General features: G+C 38.5%; 1 protein-coding gene across 2 annotated transcripts in view; it reads right to left on the bottom strand.

Moving 5' to 3' along the window:
• FARS2 (phenylalanyl-tRNA synthetase 2, mitochondrial) overlaps positions 1 to 18,300 on the bottom strand; it is a 540,429-nt gene that overhangs the window by 200,646 nt on the left and 321,483 nt on the right. For both annotated transcript variants that reach the window (XM_008569891.1, XM_008569880.1), the window contains one exon: positions 9,020 to 9,180. In XM_008569891.1, coding sequence (XP_008568113.1) covers positions 9,020 to 9,180 — 161 coding nt within the window. The remainder of the gene's footprint in view (positions 1 to 9,019; positions 9,181 to 18,300) is intronic.

Below are 18,300 nucleotides of genomic sequence, written 5' to 3'. Positions count from 1 at the left end.
ACCCAAATGTTCCCCTCATCCTTTGAGTAAAGGAGCAGGACACACCTCTAACTGAAACAGTGAAGAGGTCTGTTCTTTTGTACAGGATGAGACACAGAACAACCACACTTACCTTTCTTGACTAATTATTCTTAGTAGGTTAAATTACTTTGATTAAATTTGGTCCTCAGCACATTAATATACGAACCTTGAATTTTCCATTTGAATTGGCCCTGATCAACACTTGTCAGTTCTTTGATAACTAAGGATCTCATTCCTAGGTCAAGTAACCTCGAAGTTACTATTTCAGCCCTTTTTCCTTTTGACCAATATAGTTAACTTAGTTGAATGCACCATGATGACCTTGATTCTATATTCAATTTCAAACAAACAACAAAAAAAGCAAGTGTTCCACAGCCACATACTGCCCCATAATCCCATCCAGTTGTCCTATGCAAATTGGCATAGCCAGTTCTAAGCAAAACAAACATTTTATGTTTGACTACGGATCAAAGCATTAGATTAAAGGAAGCAAACTCTAAGGGGAGATCTCAAACATTAATCAGCAGAAGATAAAGATTTTAGGCCAGGATAGTTTTTCCACTAGCCTTTCTCATTGCATTTCATAAGTGACTGTCTATTCATAAAAATGGCCGAAGTAATGAGATATCTTTTGTTGATAGGGCTGAATTACGCATCTGGTATTGTTAGTTGTGAAATAAGGTAAAAGTATAAGCCTATCGACAAAAGCTCAGAATAAATATCAGAGAATAACCAGCTAACTCACAGACCACTCCAACTACCTTGAAAACGAGATGTGAGAGAAGTCTTCTGAGGACTTCTGGAAAAAGTCCTCACACAACAAGGCAACAAGGAGTTCTGCTTCCTGCCTCTGGAGGTAATGCCTGGTGCCCAGACACCATCTTTCAATCCTGGAGAGACAACCCTGAGGCAAAAACGTTCAGGGTTCTAGAGCTCTGGTATCATTGAGGATTTGTTGCTATTGTTCTTATTTAATCCATTTTTAGTGGGTCTTCTCTTGGTTGAAGCTGAAGACATCCCATGACCCTGTAACAATTACTTCCCATCTTCACACCTAGGAAAAAAACCACTGACCATCATCACTTAATTGATGTGTTCTTTCTTCTTATGTCAGTTCTTTCAAAGCTGTATTTGTTTCTGGTACCTATTCTAATAATCTCTTTCGAAAACCATAACTTTTAACTTTATGACCCATCAACTATATTAGTATCCAGTTCAGACAATTCTATATAGTATAAAAGTATCTCTCCAATTCCAGAGACAGAAATATCAAGACCTCTTCTAGTCAGATAGATAGGTGATTCCTGAAATATACTGCACTAATTTGTCAAATTTTATAGATGTTGGTAAGATTAAAGGTTTCATATGTTGTCTAAAAATAGGGAGTTGTGTACATTTCCTTTAATAGACAAGAAAATGTAACGAGGATATTGAATGTGTACACACATAAAGGTCACATAACATACATCCTTCCAATCTACACTACAAGAAAACTACGTAAGAAGATGAAGACTCCATTCTTATTTTTTAAGTGCCTTAAACAAGAAAGAAATCTGTACTTGCAATCTCTAAATATGTAAAGTATATCACAAGATCTCCTATTTTCACAAAAATAAAAAGCAGTTGTAAATACGTAGAACTCTGATGATAGAGGCTCCAATACAAAAACCGGGTCACAATCCATAGGACTCAATAGACTATGGGCCAATGAAATGTTCTAGTGTCATAAGGCTGGGATTATATAACACCAGCACTGGCAAAGCAAGCTGAAGATGGAAACCGAGGGTACAAAGGACCAAGAATCACGAGGACCGTGGCTGCTGTCTACAGGGCAGTGTATGTTTTGTAGTAGTTGTGGTGGTAGTGGAGACAGTGATAATGGTAGTGGTGGTGGTGGTGAAAATACAGTAACAGTTAACACGGATTAAATGCTTACAGTGTGATAGGTTCTGTTATAAATGATTTACATATAAGCACTATGATGATTCCCAATACAAACCTGTCTGTCCTCTGGATCACTGCATCTCTCCTTATTTGTAACTCGCCAGTGCTTACTGAATACATATAAAAAGTTATATGGTTGGTCATCTTCCCCATTTCTTCCTCTATCTCTTTCTATTAGTTCCTTCTGGGATAAGCATCCCCTTTCCAGCAAAAGGAAAAACTTATACTTTGCAGGTGGTGTAAGGGGGTGGAGATGGGGAGAATGCACATGGAAAAAGTGAAAAAGTTTCAGATCCATTAATGTCACTGCAACATAACTAAGCTGTTGGGATTCTCACAGCTGAATTTATTTAGGAGTAGAACAAGGAAACACCGTAAGATCCTGCATTAAATCTCAATTAGATGACATTTATGATAACGACAGCAAAACCAGGTCTAGGAGCTATTCCAAGCCATAGACATTAGCAAGTAATCACAGGCTCAAGCCCTAATACAATTCTGGAGAGACAAGGAAGGATTTAGAAAATTAGCCAGCAAAAAAAGATTAAAGAAAGAAAAAAGAAATGTTTGACCTCCACATTCATTGGTCAGTATCAGTGAAATTCTACATTCACCTGTGTATAGCTCCATCATTATTCCATATTATTTTATAAATGTCTCTAGATAAATCTACCTGATTCTCTAGATAAATCTACCTGATCCTCTAGATTAGAAACAATTTGAAGTCAGAAACTGTCGATCTCACCTTACTGACTCCAGCAGCTAGCACAGCGCCTTGGTATAGACAAAAATTGGAGCTTACTAGTCCAAAATCAGGAGCTCTCTGGAGCATGGTCAAGGGACCAGCAGCATCAGTTTCACCTGGGAGTTGGTTGCAAATGCAGAATCTCAGATCCCACCACAGACATAATGAACCAGAATCTGCATTTTAACATGATCCGCCGGTGATTCATCTGCACCATAAAGTTTGGGAAGTGTACATATATGTAGCTTGTTACCAGTAAGTTCATAAATTAGATCATTTAAATGCAATGCTTGATTTTTCTGTAAATTGTATACCAATTATTGGATTTGATAAAAAAAAATTTAATCTGTTGGGTTGGAATATAACTCGCCTATGGATTTTGTACTGAGGTTAAACTTTAGGAACTGGCTCCTAGAAGCCCTGAATGAACAACAGACTGTGCTAACACTGCTATTGAGATGACTACTCAGCCACAGTTTCCACATCTGTAAAATGGGGAGAATAATAGTATTGAACTCAGAAGGTTACTGAGAAAATTAAATTAAGGCATGTAAAGCCTTTAGGATAGTACATGACATAGAGCAAGGCCAAAACGAGTGTTATCTCTCAACTCTAATTATTATGATTATCTTGGATAAAGTGTGGTATAACAGGTCTGTCTGCTACCACCCATCCACTCTCACCTACTCCTTTTGCAGTGACAAGTATCTGAAACAGTATCCTGAATGAGAAATATTATAGTCTGTGGCCACAGAAGAGAGCCAAAAAAACCCCTCAGCTGGGAGAAAAGATAACAGCCAACATTGCTAAATTATTTCATCAAATGGGGACTGACCTTGTGAGCCACTATATGGACATGCATGATATTAATAACTTTTAAATAAAATATATAAATAAAAGGTATAATGTTGAGTAATTTTCAATAAACAAGTATTATTCTGTGTAGGATTTAATACTGAATTTTGGACTGTTTAAAACTTAAAAAATGAAAAAAAGTTAGATTATTGAATATTCAATTCAACACCCTGAAATAGCAAATTTTACTTTAGGAGAGTTGGCAGGAGTATATACAATGAAGGCCCAAACACCCAGCATGAGCACACCGTGGGAAGCCGTAGTGGTGGACAAAGATCTCTTGTACAGAACGAGATGATACTTGCATGACAAAACAACCATCTTGTTCATCCTCTTATTTCAAGCACTGATCCAGGCTGGTTAAGAGAGAGTCCCAACAGGCAAAGCACTTAACTCAAAAGACATAAAATGAAAACAAAAAATTAAAATCACATTATAACTTGAGTTCCCTACTTAGTATATTTAAATAATGGTTTTCAAGGTATTCAGGAAAAGAGCAGCATAGATAAGACTCAGTGTGCTATAAGTCAGGTTGTTGCTAGCAACTAGAAGAGTGACCTCCCAGCTACACTGAAGGATTGACAAGACCATGGAGATTCTGCGAAGGAAGACACCACAGAAGCCAAGAGAGCCTAAAGCATACTTTAGAAAGGCCTGCAGGGAGGTGAAGAAAGAAAAATTTCTGCCTCCTGCACAACAGGATTTCCAAGTGACTCCTAGAGTTTCCTGGCCAGAGATGTCACAAGCTCACAGAGGTCAGCAGCACTTTCCCCCCATATTTCCTCTCTCCCCCTCTGGGGAAGAGTCTTACATAGTATTATAATCACGTTAAATATTCTTCTTAAGACAGGCCAACTACATTAAACAACAAAATGAGTCCCTGTTATATGTATAAATGTGACCACGCCACACAAATAGTTAAATTGCTAACACTCTAATATCACCTGCATTACTTATGCCTAACAACAAAACTGCTCTATTGTATCTGAAGACAAGCAATTTACCATATTGAAATTGAATATGGGCCAGCCCCGTGGCGCACTCGGGAGAGTGCAGTGCTGGGAGAGCAGCATCGCTCCCGCCACGGGGTTTGGATCCTACATAGGAATGGCCAGTGCGCTCACTGGCTGAGCGTGGTGCGGGCGACACCAAGCCAAGGGTTGTGATTCCCTTACCGGTCACGAAAAAGACAAAAAAAAAAAAAAATTGAATATAAAAAGGTGTGAGTTAATAGGCTAAATAATCACACCCCTACCCCCACCTAAAGATGCCCAATTCCTAATTCCTGGAAACTATGAATATGTTACCTTACAGTCAAAAGGAAATTTGCAGATGTGAGTAAATGAAGTATCTTGACATGGTGCAATTATACCAGTAGGCCTGATATAATCATAAGGGTCCTTGTAAGAGGGAAACAAAAGGTCAAAGAGGAGGTGATATGACCACAGAAGTAAGGAGGAGGAAAGGCAATGTGAAAACTGAGGACAGCCTCTAGAAGCCAGCAAAGGCAAGAAAATAGATTCTTCCTAGAGCTTCCAGAAGAAATCAGCCTTGCTGACACCTTGACTTTATCCCAATCAGAAGGACTTTGAATTTCTAACCTCTGTAAAAGAATAAATACATGTTAAAAGATAATAAATACTGGTTGTTCCAAGCTACTAGGTTTGTGGTAATTTGTTACATAAGCAACAGGAAGCAAACACAGAATGTAAGAAATACTAATTATAAGTAAATAATTAGGAAACAGCTCTCTAATGATCTATAATTTACAAAGTATTTTACAAACATTTACTAAATATGGAGATACAAATCCTAATAGCCCATCATAAGATCTTAAATTTGTCACACAAGAACAACCATATAAATTATATAATAGTGCAGATATGCACTGGCTTTCAAATTCAAAGGTAGAAAAAAAATGACAAGAGAAAAAGAGATTAAGAGTCTATTCCTGGGCCGGCCCAGTGGCGCACTGCTACAGTGCGCCGCTTGGGAGCGTGGCTGCGCTCCCGCCGAGGGTTCGGATCCCACATACAGACCGGCCGCTCACTGGCTGAGCCAGGTGCGGGCGCAACGCCGAGGGTTGTGATCCCGTTGCCGGTCCCAGTCCGGTACGGGCGCGACACTGAGGGTTGCGATCCGTTGCCGGTCACGAAAAAAGACAAAAAGGAAAAAAAAAAAGTCTATTCCTGGCTATTCTTCTGTGTGTCATACTCATTCTTATGAGTACAACTAAAAATGAATTAAAGCCACTAAATTATGGTAGCAAATGTGTTATTCATTTCTATTTGTCCCACCATAGTGATGGGCACACCGCTGCACAATGTTGGTATTCCATAAATGTTTGCTGATTAAATAAATGACTGAATAATCGAAAAAGTAAATGAGAAATAGTTATACCCTTGGCTAGGTTTTACTTTGGCCAGATGCAGCTTTATTTCAAATATACCTAGAAGGAACTGATGCTGAAATTTAAAAAAACAGACTTTTTTTTTTAAATAGGATTTTTAAAAAGGCAATTTAAGGTGAAACCAAAAATAAAAAAAATAAATAATAGGAGGTTTCACTTCTAATTAAGATGTAGATGGTCACAAAAAAACATCAGTCCTACTGGAACAATGAGAGAACAATAAATTTTGAAATTCTTACTTGTCATTAGAAAGGTCTGGACACAAATAAATCTAAATGAACAAAATTCCATAGAGAGAGACGAGCCCTTCTAGGGTAGACAGACGTCGGTGGCTGCTCTCATCCCTGGGGCGTGAGTAGGCAGAGATACAAGAGGAGCTAGCCTATTCAAAGAAACTTTGCTGGAATAGGAGGAAACCAGCCAAACTTTTCTCAGCCAAGCATTGGCTAGTGTGGCAGACTGGAAGATGGAGAAACAGAGTTAACCCTAACTATTAGCTAATTAATTCTCTTTCATAATATTTCTGCTGGAAGAACCTGGTGACTGGGTGAAAAGCAGGAAGATCTTGTAATTTCACAGGCTTAGATCACAATGCTGTAGAGCCAGATCTCACCATTAAGAGAAAACCAGAAGTGAAATCCAGCTCAACTCCTGTTTAGAACAGAGATCTGGCCCAGTCACTTCAGTTGCCTGACAGAGGAAAGGATAAGGCTTAATATTTCTGGGGATTAATATTATCTACCTCAGTCTCTATGTCCATTTATTATATGTTTTTCTTTCTATTTTATTTTTCTTTACTCTTTTCTGTGTCCTTTTAAACACAGTAAAAAAAAAATAATAAGATAATTGAAGAAGCTGGAAAAATGTGACCCATTAATTAAGAGGGGAAAAAGAAAAGCAAGTAAAGGAAACCGATAGATAACTAAACAGTTGGAATAAACAGACAAGTACTATAAAATAACTATTATAAATACATGAAAAAAATGTAATGAAAAAACAGACAAAGTGAATGAAAAGATAATTTCAGCAGAGAAATGAAAACTAAAAAAGAAGCAATATAGAAATTCTAGATCTGATAATACAATATGTGGAATGATTAATTCATTAGATGGACTTAATGGCTTACTAGACACAACAGAAAAAATAAAAGATTAATAAACCCAAAGAGACAACAATAAAAATTATCCAAAATAAAGCAGAGAGAAAAAAATCAATCAATAATAAAAAACAAAGAACACCTGAGCATCAGAGTTCTATGGCATATGATCAGTGGTTTAATACACATGTAAACGCAGTCTGAAAAGAGGAAAAGAATTGAGTAGAATTCTTGGAGGAAACACTAGATGAGAATTTTCCAAAGCACTTGAAAAGCATTGCCCTAACACAGTAAACCTCCAAGCAGGATAACAGACAGAAAATCGTACATAGGTCAAACTGCTGAAAACCAGAGTAAAAAGATAAAAGCTAGGAAATGACATATTGAAATTGCTAAAGGAAAAACAAACAAGCAAAAAACTGAAAAAAACCTGGCAACCAACACACCTATACCCATGAAAAATATTCCTAAAAAAATAAAAGTGAAATAAAGGCATTTCTAGAAAGACAAAAACTGAGAAAATGCATCCTGCACTCCAAGAAAAGGAAGTTCTTCAGACAAAAGTGGAATGATCACAGAAAAAAAACAAGATCTGCAGAAAGAAATGAAGATCAGAGGGGTAAATATCCAGGGAAATATAAAACAATATAGTATTAATTTCTTTAAAAGACAATTGACCATTTGAAGGAAATATAACAATATATGTGGTTATAATATATGAGGAAATAAAATATAAAAACAATACAAAAAACAGGAGAGATAAATAGAATTATACTCATACAGTTGTTAAATGTTTTTTTTTTTTTTCCTTTTTGTCTTTTTTCATGACCGGTAACGGGATCGCAACCCTCGGCGTCGCGCTCGCAGCGCACTCAACCAGTGAGCGGACCGGTCTCTATGTGGGATCCGAACCCTCGGCCGGAGCGCTGTCATGCTCCCAAGCGCCCCACTCTACCGAGTGCCCCCCTGGGCCGGCCCCAGTTGTTAAATGTTTTTTTTTTTTTCCTTTTTGTCTTTTTTCATGACCGGTAACGGGATCGCAACCCTCGGCGTCGCGCTCGCAGCGCACTCAACCAGTGAGCGGACCGGTCTCTATGTGGGATCCGAACCCTCGGCGGGAGCGCTGTCATGCTCCCAAGCGCCACACTCTACCGAGTGCACCACTGGGCCGGCCCCAGTTGTTAAATGTTTCACAAAGATGTATAGTATTTATTCATGGTAAAGGGCGATGATTTAATTATGCATATTGTAATCTAGAGTAACCCTTTAAAAATCACATAAAGTGGAGGAAATAAAATGTAATACAAAAAAACCCCAAAAAACAAAACCAAGAAACCTCAACTTCCAAACAAAGGAAAAAGAAATTAAGAATAGATGGGGAAAATGGGGAAGAAATAAAAATAGAATTAAGCCCAAAAATATAAATAATTATATTATATGTAAGTGTATTTAACACTCCTATTAGAAGACAGAACCTTTAAATCTGTGTTAAAAAAAAAAAGATCCAACTCTATGCTATTTATAAGAGACATACTTTTAATATAAAAACACAGAATGAAAGTAAAATGATGAAAAAGATAGATGTTGTAAACGCTAATCATAAGAAAGTTAGTGTATCTAAATTAGGATCAGAAAAAGCAAGCCTAAAGAGAAAAGTATCATCAGTGATAAAGATGGATATTTCATAATGACAAAATATCACTAACAAAGCCCAAAGTTACTTCTCTGTTTAAACTGATAAGACTAATAAGATTAATAAATGTCCTTTTTCCGGCATACAATTTCTGAAGATTTATAAACTCCTTGTGTGTTTATGGACCTCTATTTTAAAACTTTTAAAATTCACATTACTTAAAAATTCAACAGTTTTCTTTTCACGTACATGATCCTCTCAATCCTTGACAACCATTTTTATTATTATTTACTTAATTCCTACAAGTTGTTTTACCTGAAACGTCACCTTCTGATTAATATCCGACACACGGAACTGCTTCAGGAAGCGCTCGTCCTCACTCCAGAAGAGGCGGATGTCTGGGATGCTGTAGAGGATCATGGCCAGTCTCTCTAATCCTAGGCCAAAAGCCCAACCAACTCGATCTTGAGCACCAGCTACAATTAGGAAACAAAACAATTTTTAAACACGTATGAAGACTAGACAGGTACATACCACCCTTGATAATTATCAGTAATGCTGAGTACCCTGAGTGGCACCTATGGAGACACCCAAGAGGGTGCCCAATCTTACAAGTTTTTTGCTCTCTGCTCCCTGAGGAGTGGATTTGCTCTGGCCAGTGTGGCCACGGCCATCAGTCGTAAATAAAATGACAAGGATAAGAGAAGCCACGGAGAAGTGTGGGCCTCATTGGACAATTTAATGGATAAACAATATTCAAAATGTGATCACAGAATGAAAATGATAAAAAAAAAAACAAAAAAAAAACAGCTCAGTGAGTGGGAGGGAAGGTGTACGTGAAGAAAAGCAAGCGGTTGGCTAAGTGTGTTCCTGAGTAAGAATGGACACTCCAGCCAGGAGGAGGGAAGGTGGTATTCAGTCACGGGAACAACAGTCGCCAAGCGTGTGGGCAGCTCCTGAGCGAGTGGTCAGCTGCCTAAGAGAGCAGCTGAAGAGGAAGGCAAAATATTTTAGAGTAATTCATACTGATGCAAGAAAACCTTAAAGACAGGCTGCTGACTCACTAAAGATGTGAAAATTAATATAAGCCTGATAAACTGTTTTACACCACTAAAAGAAGTAATTTTTGAAAAATGATATTGTTTAGTCTTGGTGATGAGGTATTATTATCCTCATTTACTGCTGGTTATGTATGTTACATAGTTTTACAACAATTTGGAAAACAACATGGCAATACACATAAAGATCCATAAAAATGCTCAGACACTTTATCCTTGTGGCCTCTATTGGAAATTTATCCTAAGGAAATAATTCAATAAAAGCAAAAAGATAAATGGAGATAATCAGAGCAGTACGACTTATTAGAGCAAAAACACGGAAACAACTTAAGTGTTCAAAATTAGGGAATCACTTAAATATTATACTACTTTTTAATGCATTCATTAAAAATCATAATTACACAAATAAATGTTTAATAAATGACAGACTATAAGAATATAAAAACATTTATGATAAAATGGATATTATTATACTATTATATACTCACAAATGAGGGTTGCAAGGTGAAAAAATAAAAACAAAATATGTTGTTCGAGCATTATAATGGGTGACAGCTCTTAAATAACTTATTTTTATTTTTAAATTGACAAGTGAAAATTGTATATATTTATGGTATATAACATGATGTTTTGATATAGGTATACATTGTGGAATGACTAAATCAAGCCAATGAACATATCCACTACCTCACATAGTTATAACTTTTTTGTGATGAGAGCATTTAAAATTCCCTCTGTTAGCAATTTTCAAGTATACAATACGTTATTATTAACTACAATCACCATATTGTACAATAGATCTCCTGAATTTATTTTTCTTCCCTAATTGAAATTTTGTATGCTTTGACCAACAACTTTAAAATATTTTTCTGTAATAGTCATAGTCTTTTCAAATGAAAACAATACTAAAGAAAGGTAGGTGGGAGTATTAATGTTGCTTTGTGATTCTGGCTTTTTCTTCAAATCTTTTAAATTTTATTACCAAATTTTTAGATAAAACCAACCATCAAGAGCCCAATATTGGGAGAGATAGGGGGGAAAGGGAGGAATTGGTAAAGGGCCTCGAAAATCAACTACATTGTATACTGATAAATTTTTTTAAAAAAAGGCCCAATATCTGTAACTGAAGGAGCAACAGATTTAGGATATTTGATTTTATTTATATACACATATTTTTTATTAGCATATTTATCTTTACAAATCATACTTACTCTTTATGCCCCTTATCCAATCTCTCCCTTTCTACCTTTATCCAATTTCCTTCCTCTCCCTTCTTCCCCCTCCCCCTTTTCCTCCCCTCCCCCTTCTCTTCCCCTCCCTCTTGTCCCTCCCCCTCCCTTTCCCCCTTCTCCTTTTTCCCTCTGCAAGAATATTTGATTTTACTTAACACCTAATAATTTTTTATTTGCTCCTTTCATCCATCACCTTTCACTTCCTTCCCCACACCTTGAAACTTTTTCCAAAGCAAAAATAAGAGCACCAAAGAGCCCCTAAAAGTAGGTAAGAAAAAGAGCAACAATTTAATTTTTTAAATGGGCAAAGAATATGAAGACATTCACAGACAAGGAAAGAAAAACTTACTTAAACAAATGAAAATCTTACTTAAGAAAAATGCAAGATAAAACTGAACCAAGCTACAATATTTTACTTACCAGATTGGCAAAAATAAAAACATCTGATCACATACTTGGTAGCAAAGCTGAGGGAAAGCAAACACTCTTGTACACTGCTGGTAGGATTGCATGTGGGTTTTTAACCTGTTACCCTAAGGAATATAATATAGCAGTAGCTATGAAATTTACAAATGCATACACCATCTGTTACTTTAACTTTTAGAAAGCATCCTACTTACAGGAAATTATGAATGTATACTATTTATTGGATTACTGTTTATAATAGCAAAAGATAGTAAATAACCCAAATGTCTATCAATAGGGAACTGGTTTAATAAACTATTCTATGTCCATACAATGGAATACTATTATAAAAATTTCTGACAGATTTCAAGAATGAAAAGCAGTATTTTGGGCCTAGTGGGAGGTGTTTAGGTCATGGGAAGGGGCGGGTCCCTCATGAATAGATGAATGCCCTCCTGCAGGAGTGAGTGAGTTCTTACTCTCCTGGGAATGGATTCGTTCCCAAGAGGAACGAATTGTTAAAAATGAGTTAAAAATGAGTTGTTAAAAATGAGTCTGGCAGGTTGTTAAAAATGAGTCTGGCTTCCTCCATTTCTCTCTCTTGCTTCCTCTCTCACCATGTGATCTCTCTGCACATATGAGCTCCGCTCTTCTGTCCTCCACCATTAATGGAAACAGCTTGAGGCCCTGGCCAGATGCAGCTGCCCAATTTTGGACTTTCCAGCCATCAGAATTGTAAGCCAATAAACCTCTTTTCTTTTTAAAATAACCAGTCTCAGGTATTCTGTTACAGAACACTAAATGGACTCAGGCACCTCTTTTGTTACTGGTATCAAGCTTTCAGGAAAAACATATGCTTAGAAAAAAGGAGTTTTTATGCCCCCGTTATAGCCTGTATTGGTCTTTCTCTTTCTATAAGAACCAGTACAACTCTAAACATGAAAAATTTCTGTCATTATCTTTGGGGAATTTCAAAAAACATTTGCAAAATCCTTAATAGCCTTCACCTCGAATCTTGGTGGGCTGAGATGGCTTCAACCAATAGACAACAGGGCAAGTGATACTATGTGACTTCTGAGGTTACATCAGAAAAAGCTATGCAGCTGCTTCCTGGTTTTCTTGGGATGCTTGCTCACCTGACACTCCCTCTCAGGATACTCCTTCTGGAACATTCTCTCTTGGAACTCAGCCACCATGCTCTAAGAAGGCTCAGCAACATGGAGAGGCCACGTATATGTGCTCCAGTGGACAGTCCCAGGTGAACCCAGCCTTTCAGTCACCCTACCCCCATCAATAGTCATGTGTGGGAAGAAGACTCAGGAGGATTCCAGTACCCAGATCTGAATCAACCCTGTTGTTTAAGTCTCCCCTGATGAGGCTCTAGGCACTGTGGATAAGAGGCAGACCATCACTGTGTCCTGTACGAATTCATGACCACAGAATAATACAACAATGGCTCTATGCCTTTAAGTTCAGAGTGCTTTGTTCTTCAACAAGAGATAACCACAACATTGCCCTTGCTAAATCATCTGGGTTTTTCTTTTTCTTGCAAACATTTTGCATTATGGTAAAACTAAAGCTAACTAAATTGTTGCCACAGGTTACTTTCCAGATATAAGAATGATGCAAGTAAATATTAGGCAGGATTTCAAAAAGGAGAGATCAGAAGATAAGAGCTTAAAATAAGATGAATCCATCATATTATGCCACCTCGTATATGCCATGATATCCATTCACCTATCCCAAGGCCATCCACCCCATGTCATTCACAACATTGCTCATCCTAGAAACAAACCAAACTGCCCTAAGCCAAGGCTACCCAATCTCCCTTCCTCCAAACCAACCACTGCTTTCCGTCTTACTTCTCCATCTTGGTAAATGGGATCATCGCCCATCTAGTTACCGAAGGCAAACACCTGCGAGTGAATTTTTACTCTAAATACTCAATTTCAGACATAGACCTTTAAATTATGTCTCAGAATTTCTCGCACGACTATTCCTTCATTCTCATCCTATTGTCACTGCAGAATTGAGCCTTCAACAAACATCTCTCACCTGGACTATTCCAAAAAACACCCAAGTGGTCACCCTGTCTCCCTGTCCAGTCCATCTGTGAGAGTACCACCAATTTGCTTTCTAAAATGTTGTTGGGAAAATATAGGAAAATGTCAGGGCCCCTCAGATGTTCAGAATCTTGCTGAGCATTTGCTATAAATATGTACATGCGCTCAGGTGTTCCCTGGCTATTGATTAACATAATTGCGGATGTGTGCCCAGGTATCCTGGGTTATGGACTTAAGTATAAAGGAGGAGTGGCTCTGATCCCCCGGGCCCCCCCACCTCCAGGATGCTCCCGGGGGTGCCATGGGGAGGCTGCTACTGCTGCTGGAAGCTGTTGCTGCCAGGGCCCCCAGGACCCTCCAAGAGGTCACCACTGCTGCTGCTGCTGTAAAAGCTGTTGCTGCTACTACTGAGGACTCAGCTCATGTCATCTGCCATTGGCTCTGGGATCTTTCCCAATTATCTAGCAGGGACCTGGTAATTACCTAGAGGGGTCTGGTAACCCAACTTGGCATGTGAGGAGTCTGGTGACCTAGCCTGGTATGTGAGGGGTCTGCGACCCAGTCTGTACAATGGGTTTGAAGGGACTGTGGGACCTAGCCCTAGCTTGACAAATGTGAATCTGAACACTGTCACCAGCAGATGTGTATGGAATGTGGGACAGTGAATGACATCTCAGTGAGCCACATTTAACATTTCGTTCTTGTTTTTATTTTGCATTTAATGTGCTTCTGAAACATAAAAAACTTACAATTGTTTCACAGATCCCTATCCACTCCAGCTGAACTTGAACACTCATGGACCCACAAGATAGATGTATAAGGTCCAGGTGGGAAAAGGCTTCATTACAAGTTAAATACCAGCACCTTTGGTTATCACCTGGTATCAAGACAATCATAAGCACAAAAGGAAACACAGGCATTTGGCTATAAGTTACAAATAGATTGAGAGGCACTGGTCTTTAGCAAAGAACTTCAAAAAAATTTCCAGCATGTCATATATAAAATCGTGCACATGACACTCCACTCAACAACAGAATTCACATTCTTTTCAAGTGCACATGGTTCGTTTGCCACCACAGACCACATTCTGGGTCATAAAACAAATCTCAAATATTTAAAAGGATTGAAATTGTACAATGAATTTTCCACATCCAAAACGGAAATAAATCAGAAATCAGTAGTAGAAAAATATCTGGAAAAACCCTCAAATATTAGGAAGTTAAACAACATACTTCTAAATAACCCATAAGTCAAGAAGTAATTAAAAGGGAAATTCAAAAATACATTGAAATGAATAAAAATTAAGATATGACACATCAAAACTAGAACTCAATAAAATTATTGGGTAGGAATGCAAGATGTTAAAAACACTTTGGAAAACATTTGGTAGTTTCTTACAATAAACCAATAGTTTTCAACTGGGGCAATTTTAGCTGTCAGGGGATATTTAGCAATGTCTAGAGACATTTTTGGTTGTCAAAACTGGAGGTGGGAAGTGTTCTGACATCTGATGCGTAAAGACCAGGGATGCTGCTAAACATCCCATAAAGCACAAGACAGTCCCCCACAACAAACTGGGAATTATCCAACCCAAAACGTTAACAGAGAAACCCTATGTTAAACATACACTTAGCATATAACAGCAATTCTATTCCTAGGTATTTACCCAAGACATGTAAAACATGTGCACTGAAAGAAAAATACACAAACATTCATAACAGTTTTATTCATAATAGCCCTAGAAACAACCCAAATGTCCATCAACTAGTGAATGGAAACACTGTGTTATATTCATAGAGTGGAACATTACCCAGCAATAAAAATAAATTACTCATACAAACAACAAAATAAATTGCAAAAGCATTATGCTTACTGAAGGAGATAGTCACCAAAGACTGTATATAATATAGTCCCATTTACATGACATGCTAGAAGTGAAACTATAGAGACAGATAACAGATCAGTGGCTGGCTAGAGTAGGACATGAGGGAACTTTTGGGGGTGATGAAAGTTTTTCTACATCTTGATTGTGGGGCGGTATCTCCCTCAAAATTTGTCTAACTATGCTTTAAAAGTGTGAATTTCATTGTGTGTAAATACAACCTCAATAAATTGACTTTTAAAACATCCTACACTTGGATGACACAGCAATGTCAAGTCAAATAGCTGTAAGGTTCTATACACTTACTCTCAACTTCTATGGTCATCTCATCATGAATAGAAAACAGTTTGTGGATTAGCAACATTCTGTGGACCACACTTTGAGTAGCAATGATCTGAATGATCTAGAATATGCTTACAATTTTTTTAATCCCACAACATTAAGAAGTTCCATAGCAAACACTTATGTACTCTAAGAATTTGTCTGTAGACCCCTATGAATCTGCAGACTGCAGGCTGAGAACCAGGAGATTGGGGAGCAATATATATTAAGTCCTAAGCACAGCACTGAAGGCCCTTCACACCCGGTGCCGGTCCCACCTCTTCAGATTATTCACAGTCCTCTACACATAATACATCCTTGTCATAATATATCCTCTTTCTTACACTTGTCTCTCTTCCTAAAGTGAGCTCCCATCATCCTAGCTTGATTGAAATACTCCCACTGTGGGTTTCTTCCTCTGATCCTTGAGGATGAATTAAGCTTGCTTTCATCTTTCCTGTCACAAACACTGCACACACTTCTATGAGCAACTACCGCATTCATGAGTCTCTCTCCCCATCTAAACTGAAGAGTTCCTAGAAAATAGTCCCAACTCAATGCCATTATACATTATACATTACTAATCACTCAATAAATGGTTTTAAGACATGTGTCTATACCAATGAGAAGAGCAAGCCCTTCCCATGTGGTAGATTCTCTGAGTCATTCTCACAGCACAGAGCTGCAGATCACAATGAGAATCAATGAGGTCTCTGAGAAAAAAATAAAAAGAGCCAGAATTCTGAAAAGCAAAGTTTGCATAATGTTCATGACTAGGCGTTGGGGGGATAAAGGGATAGAGAAGCAAAAGGAGGGAGATAAATGCTTCATTCATTGCTTGCTGGATAACTAATACCAGTTCACAGATGGCAAATGTAGATCATCACAAAACACTTAGAAGCAGCAAAATTAAAATGAATAAATACCATTTAAAAGGTGAATCTCATTTGTCAAAATAGAAAATCAGAAACAATAAAAATAAAGGTATGAGTCCAAACTCTAATGATCAAAAAGTTATAGAAAAATAGTGCACTTCCCCCACGTACTACCTTCCTTCCACTGTGCCAAGGAGCCATGAAGCACAGCAGGCCTAAGAAGCTAGACCCATGCACTGTCACGGGGTATAGTCCAGAAACATGACTCAGGAGAAGGGTGGGTGAACTTCACATAGAAGGGAGCCACGTGGTTCCCACTGAGACGCAGTCTAGGCTCAGCCACGATGTGTCCCAGAGTCGAGGAAGACCTGCTTTCTCAACCAGACGTGGCTCAGAAAGGGACAAGGTTAAGAGTGAGCAGAGGGAGCATCGTCAGCTGAAATCACATCTGCAAAGACCGCAAGGACAGGCTGGGCCTCCTGTTCGAGGAGATGAGGTGCACACTAGGAACTGATACGATTTCAGTTTTTTGCTTTGAAACAGCCACAACAGATAGTTGGTCCTGCCATTCGATTATTGCCAACAAGTATGGCTAAACATCAATTAATCTAAAATTAAAGTCATTATACAGACTGGCTAATATCCAACAACTCTATTCAAAAGATCAAAATAGTCAGTTACCTTCACATACAATTTCCAATTACTTCTCTCACAAGGCTCACTAGAAAGCTGCACTGCTGAAAGTCAGATGTTCTAGAGTAGTTTCATTGAAAGTGTTCGTAGCCTAAGTGGATGACTGGAAGGACTGTGCTGGAATGTTTATGGCTATGCTGGGGCCTCATTCCCATGTGGCTGTCAACAGGGACAGGCCGAGGCTGTCTTCTGAAGACAATAGACTAGCTCTATAATGAAAGGACACAATGCTAAGGTGAGCAAGGGGGCCATTCCACCAGGTATCTGGAATCCCAACTACCTTATGTGTTAAGGCTTACGAACCAGACCTTTATTATCAACAGGGCGCATCTGGACTCCAGCTTCCAGCCATTACCTACAACCTTTGATTCTAACAATCACTCTGATCAAAAAGCTTGCTTGCAACAATCAATTACCATGGAGAGTTACAAGAAAGAATATGGTGTCCTTGGGCTGAAGTGTACCAAATTTTACTTTTAAAACATGTTGCTTTGGGGCCGGCCGGTGGCGCACGGGAGAGTGCGCCACTTGGGAGCACGGCGGCGCTCCTGCTGAGGGTTCGGATCCCATGTGGAGACCGGGTCCCGCTCACTGGCTGAGCGCGGTGCGGGCGCAGCACCGAGGATTGCGATCCTGTTGCCGGTCCCCAGTACGGGCGCGACACTGAGGGTTGCGATCCCATTACCGGTCAGTAAAAAAGACAAAAAGGAAAAAAAAAAAAACCATGTTGCTTTGGTCCCATCTAAGTTTGCTTCTTCTGAATTGCACCCCTGCACTGTGCCACTAGCAGATCACATTATAAGACAACACTGGGACACTGCTAAGCATGCTGGTCACTTTATCACATAGTCTTTCTTAGGGGGAGCTTCAGGAAAAAAACTGAACTCAGATCTAAGAAAATATCTTTTAGGCTTGGGAACAGAAAAGGCTTCCTTTTCTTGAACAACTGGATTGTTTTTAATTTTAAGGATGCCATGTATTACATAATTGATAACAATTTGCTTTTTACTCTGGCCCCATGGAAGCTGAGAGCCAAACTCGCAGGTCCCCTTCAACTGTGTGGGTGC

The sequence above is a fragment of the Galeopterus variegatus genome, unplaced genomic scaffold, assembly GCF_000696425.1.
Source record: "Galeopterus variegatus unplaced genomic scaffold, G_variegatus-3.0.2 Scaffold29, whole genome shotgun sequence".
NCBI lineage: Eukaryota > Metazoa > Chordata > Mammalia > Dermoptera > Cynocephalidae > Galeopterus > Galeopterus variegatus.
Note: the sequence above shows the minus strand (reverse complement) of the source record. Positions and strands in the feature narration are given on the sequence as shown.